Here is a 7,500-nt window from a genome sequence, read left to right on the forward strand (position 1 = left end):
ACACACACCCCTCACGCACACACACTCACACAGACACACACACACTTACACACACACTCGCACAAACACACTCGCACAAACACACACTCACACGCATACACACATACACACACACTCTCACACACACACAAGCTCACACACACACTCACATTCGCACACACACAAACTCACACACACAGTCGCACACACACACACTTGCGCACACACACACACACTCACACACACACACACACACATGCACTCGCATGCACACACACACCCACTCACACACACATGCACACACACACTCGCACACATACACACACTCGCTCACACACACACACGCACACACACACTCGCACACACATACACTCTCACACCCCACACACACACACTCGCACACACACACACATTTGTACACAAACTCACACACACTCACACACACACACTCACACCCATACACACCCACTCTCTCACACACACTCACACACACACGTGCACGCACACACACACACTCCCACACACACTAACTCACACTCGCACACACACTTGCACACACACACACACTTGGACACACACTCGCACATACATTCGCACACACACTTGCATGCACACACACTCGCACACACTCATGCACACACACTCGCACACACACACGCACTCTCACACTCACACACTCGCACACACACATACACACACACACTCTCACACACACCCTCACACACACCCCTCACACACACACACTCACACAGACACACACACACTTACACACACACTCACACAAACACACTCGCACAAACACACACTCACACACATACACACATACACACACACTCTCACACACACACAAGCTCACACACACACTCACACTCGCACACACACAAACTCACACACACAGTCACACACACACACACTCGCGCACACATACACACTCACACACACACACACACACACACACACATGCACTCGCATGCACACACACCCACTCACACACACATGCACACACACACTCGCACACACACACACACTCGCTCACACACACACTCACACACACACTCGCACACACATACACTCTCACACCCCACACACACACACTCACGCACACACACACACTTGTACACAAACGCACACACACTCACACACACACACTCACACACATACACACCCACTCTCTCACACACACTCACACACACACGTGCACGCACACTCACCCACTCCCACACACACTAACTCACACTTGCACACACACTTGCACACGCATACACTCGCACACACACACTTGGACACACACTCGCACAAACACTCACACACTCACACGCACACACACACACTCACACACACACTCGCACACACACTCACGCACACACACTCACACACACACACTCACACACACACAAACTCACACATACTTACACACACACACTCACACACATACACACCCACTCTCTCACACACACTCACACACACACGTGAACGCACACTCACCCACTCCCACACACACTAACTCCCACTTGCACACACACTTGCACATGCATACACTCGCACACACACACTTGGACACACACTCGCACAAACACTCACACACTCACACACAAACACACACACTCACACACACACTCGCACACACACTCACGCACACACACTCACACACACACACACTCGCACACACACACATTCGCTCACATACACACACACTTGCACACACACACTCGCTCACACACACACACTCGCACACACACACTCTCACACCCAACACACACCCACTCACACACAAACACAGGTACACACACACGCTCGCACACACACACTCGCACACACACACTCCCACACCCCACACACACACACTCGCACACACACACACTTGCATACACACACATACTCACACACACACATACAAAAACTCGCTCACACACACACTCACACACACACACACTCTCACACGCACACATAAACACACTCCCACAAACACACTCGCACACACACTCACACATACACTCACACACACTCACACACAAACTCCCACACACTCACACACACTCACACACACATACACACTCTCTCTTACACACACACAAGCTCACACACACTCTCACACTCACACACTCGCACACACACACTTGCACACACACTTGCACAAACACACTCGCACAAACACACACTCACACACATACACACATACACACACACTCTCACACACACACAAGCTCACACACACACTCACACTCGCACACACACAAACTCAGACATACAGTCGCACACACACACACTCGCGCACACATACACACTCACACACACACACATGCACTCGCATGCACACACACACACGCACACACACACTCGCACACACACACACTCGCTCACACACACACACTCACACACACACTCGCACACACATACACTCTCACACCCCACACACACACACACACTCGCACACACACACTCACACGCACACACACACTCACACACACACTCGCACACACACTCACGCACACACACTCACACACACACACTCACACACACACACACTTGAACACACACTCGCACACACACTCACACACACACTTGCATGCACACACACACACATACATGCACTCGCACACACATTCACGCACACACACTCAAACACACACACACACTCGCACACACACACATTCGCTCACATACACACACACTTGCACACACACACTCGCTCACACACACACACTCACACACACATACTCACACACACACTCACACACCCACTCTCTCACACACACACACTCGCACACACACACACACTCGCACACACACTCACACACACACTTGCACGCACACACTCGCACACACACACACACACGTGCACGCACACACTCACACACACACACTCACACACACACACTTGCACACACACTCGCACACACACACTCACTCACACACACACACTCACACACTCACATACACACTCACACACACACACTCACACAGAAGCTCCCACTCACACACTCGCACACACACAAACTCACACACACATACTCACAAACTCACACACACACTCACACACACACAAGCGCAGGCACATACACACACTCCCACGCACACTAACTCACACTCGCACACACACACTTGCACACGCACACACACACACTCGCACACACACACTCACACACATTCACACACACACACTCGCACACACACACACACACTGGCACGTACACACTCGCACACACACACTCGCTCACACACACACTCACACACACAAACTCACACATGCAGTCACACAAACACACACACACACACTCACACACATACACACGCACTCACTCACATGCACACACACTCACACACACACACTCTCACACACTCACTCGCACACTCACACACACACACACACTCGCACACACACACACTCGCTCACACACACACACCCTTGCACACACACACTCACATACACACACTTGCTCACACACACACTCACACACACACACTCGCATGCACACAAACACACACACACACACTCACACACACACTCGCATGCACACATAAACACACTCACACACACACACTCACACACAAACACGCTCACACACACACACTCACACACACACTCACACACAAGATTCCACTCACACACTTGCATACACACAAACTCATGCACACACACACACTTGCACACACACACACACTCACGCACACACACACACTCGCGCACACACACACACTCGCACACACACACACACTTGCACACACACACTCACACACACACACACTCACAGACACACACTCACACACACTCAAACACTCACACACACACTCACACACACAAACACCCCCACACACACACACTCACACCCACATACTCACACACTCACACACACACTCAAACACACACACGCACATACACTCACACGCACATAAACTTACACACACACTCGCACACACACACACTCGCAAACACACACTCACGCACACACTCACACACACATACACTCACACACATACTCACACCCTCACACACACATCCCGCAAGCACACACACACTCACACACACGCTCACACTCACACACACACTCGCACACACTCACATTCACACACACACTCACACTCACACGCACACTCGCACACACACACACACGCACACACATACACACACACTCACACACACTCACACTCACACACACACACTTATACACACACACTCACACACACACACACTCTCTCACACACCCACTCACAGACACACACACTCTCTCACACACACACACACACACACACACTCACTCAAACACACACACTCGTACACACACACACATACTCACAAACTCACTCACACATACACTCACACACACACTCGCACACACACACAGACACACACTCACACACACACTCGCACGCACACACACTCGCACACACTCACACACACACTTGCACACACACTCACATACACACACTCGCACACACTCACACACACTCGCACACACACACACTCACAGACACACACTCACAGACACACACACTCACATACACACTTACACACACACACTCACACACACACACGCAGACTCACACACACACACTCACACACACTCACACACACTCACACACACACTCACACACACACTCACACACACTCACACACACACTCACAGACACACGCTCACAGACACACACACTCACATACACACTTACACACACACACACACACTCACACACACACTCATACTCGCAACCTCACACACACTCACACACACACTCACACACACACACACTCACACACACACACACACCCGCACACACACACTCACACTCGCACTCACAGACACACACGCACACACACACTCACACACACTCGCACACACGCACACACACACAGACACACACTCACACACACACTCGCACACACACACACCCTCACACACCCCACATACACTCGCACGCACACACACTCACACACACACTCGCACACACACTCACATACACACACTCGCACACACTCACACACACTCGCACACACACACTCTCACAGACACACACTCACAGACACACACACTCACATACACACTTACACACACACATTCACACACACACACACTCGCACACACACTCACTCACACACACTCACACTCACTCACACACACACTTGTACACACACACATACTCACAAACTCACTCACACACACTTGCACACACACTCACACACTCACTCACACACACACTCGCACACACACACACTCACTCACACACACACTCGCACACACATTCACACTCACTCACACACACTCGCACACATGCTCACACTCGCACACACACTCACACACACACTCTCACACACACACACTCACACACACACACTCACACACACACACAGGCACACTCGCACAAACACACACACACCTGCACACGTCTGCATGCGTGCAAACACACTCAGACTCTCACTCTCTTCATTTTTCCTTCCTACTCCACAAAGTGAGACTGAGGATGGTGCGTGGTCTGTGGGCTCAGTGCTACACCAGGCAATGCATCACCCCACCAGGACACTGGACACATCCTCCTGGCATTAAAAACACAAGGAAGTTGAACGGGCAATTACCTTCACGCTTCATGCCGACTTTGAAGCATTTTCTCAGCCTGCAGTACTGGCACTGGTTTCTGTGATGCTGGTCGATCTGACAGTCTCGGTTGGACCTGCAGGTGTAGGACAGGTTCCGTCGAATGCTCCTCTTGAAGAAGCTCTTGCAGCCTTCACAGGTAAACTGACCGTAGTGCTTGCCACTGGCCCTGTCCCCGCAGACCACACAGTCCACCTGGACCCCTTGCCTGTCCTGCTCCCCGAGCTCCGGGTCGCTGCCCCCTGTCTGGGAGGAGGACGGAGCGGGACTCTCCAAGGATTCCTCCGCGCCATTGTGGGGGTAGGGCTTGGTGTCATCCCGGGGATCTCCCCAGTCGCTGGCGGCCATGGCCATCTCTCCGCCAGTAAATCCCTCGCTCCTTCCCTCCCTCGCTCCCTCCCTCGCTCCCTCACTTCCTCCGTCGCTCCCTCGCTCGCTCCCTCCCTCCCTCACTCACTCCGTTGTTCGATTCCTCTCTCGCTCGCTCGCTCCCTCCCTCCTTCCGTCGTTCGATTCCTCCCTTGCTCGCTTCCTCCCTCGCTCCCTCACTCCCTCCGTCGCTCCCTCACTCACTCGCTCGCTCGCTTCCTCCCTCGCTCCCTCACTCACTCGCTCGCTCGCTTCCTCCCTCCCTCCCTCCCTCCCTCCCTCCCTCACTCCTTCCGTCGTTCTATTCCTCCCTCCCTCGCTCCCTCATTCCCTCCGTCGCTCCCTCACTCACTCGCTCGCTCGCTTCTTCCCTCGCTCCCTCCCTCCTTCCGTCGTTCGATTCCTCACTCGTTCGCTCGTTTCCTCCCTCGCTCGCTCGCTTCCTCCCTCGCTCCTGCAAGCCGTCAGCAAGCAGTAATCCCGGCGGGAGACTTTTCCGAAGCCTGAGCGGAGGACGGAACGGAACTGTCTTGACTTGGCAGTGAAAGAAGTCAAGAAATAGTTTGGGAAGGAAATGCTGTCAAGAAGCTGCGAGTCTTAAAAAAAAGGGACGTGGGGTTTCCCACCGGCTGTGGCAGCGCTGGAGACAAAAAGTCACTCGATCGATCCCCAAACGGAGAATTCTTTAGACTTTTCTGACATCCTCAGGCCGCACATTGCGGGACAGTCACTGCGATCCCCGGTTTCGATTAGAGAAATGTCGCAGCCAGAACTCGGCGAGAAGGGAACCGTTCGATTCACCGTTCGGATCCGGGGGCCAGAGAGCAGGTCACATTGTAAACGAACTGCAATCACTTCACATCCATGTCAAACGCAGCTCTTCACCCCCCCCCTCCCGCCCCAGCCCCCCACACCGCCACCCGTCACCCCCCCCACCCCCACCCCACCAGCCCCACCACCCACCTCTCCTCCGAAAGGGAAAAACAAAAAGTTGCTTTCTATAAAAACAGAAAAACACAGCGCTCACACAAGCATCAGCGAAACTCCCAAAGTTTGAAGCTTTTTTTTCCCTCCTCCTCCTCCTCTTCAACTCCTCAGCAAGCAGGCTTCAAGAAACAAAAAAAAACATCAGTCACAGAGGAAGGTGTAGATTGGGTAGAAGTTGCTGGAGAAACACGGCAGAGATCGGGTCCTGGCCTAAGGGGTGGGAAGAGGTCAGAGAATCGCAGCAACACGGCCGATGCAGGCAAAGGGGGGGGGAAAATAAAAAAAAGAGATGCGAGGTCTAGGAAAGGTTACGAGGGCGATTTTCGTGAATAAAACAGGAGATGAGAGTCATTGACTGCGTGTGCAGGGATTTGACAATGCTATTGAAGCCGGACGGTTGCCAGGGAGACGCCTGCCTTATAAGGTGTTTGGTGTCAAGGAGCCAAGAGTGGGAATGCTGGTTGTCCACAATAGGGTTATGCCCACGGACTCCAAGTGTTTGAGCAAGAAATGAAAGGTGGTGGTGGTGGGGAGGGGGTGTGGGAGCAGACAGGGGGGACTGACTGCACAAACTTTACAA

At 52.7% G+C, this 7,500-nt stretch overlaps 1 protein-coding gene across 1 annotated transcript in view; it reads right to left on the reverse strand.

Annotated features, from left to right (window-relative positions):
* The window catches only part of LOC147108026 (nuclear receptor subfamily 2 group F member 1-B-like), an 83,899-nt gene extending 77,057 nt beyond the window's left edge, over positions 1 to 6,842 (reverse strand). The window contains exon 1 of the mRNA XM_086004445.1: positions 5,546 to 6,842. Within this exon, the coding sequence (XP_085860571.1) occupies positions 5,546 to 5,918 (373 nt within the window). The 5' untranslated portion in view covers positions 5,919 to 6,842. The remainder of the gene's footprint in view (positions 1 to 5,545) is intronic.
* Positions 6,843 to 7,500: the final 658 nt, after the last annotated feature.

This window comes from Somniosus microcephalus, chromosome 13 (assembly GCF_052327205.1).
Source record: "Somniosus microcephalus isolate GS21.2 chromosome 13, FLI_Smic_1.0, whole genome shotgun sequence".
NCBI classification, from domain to species: domain Eukaryota; kingdom Metazoa; phylum Chordata; class Chondrichthyes; order Squaliformes; family Somniosidae; genus Somniosus; species Somniosus microcephalus.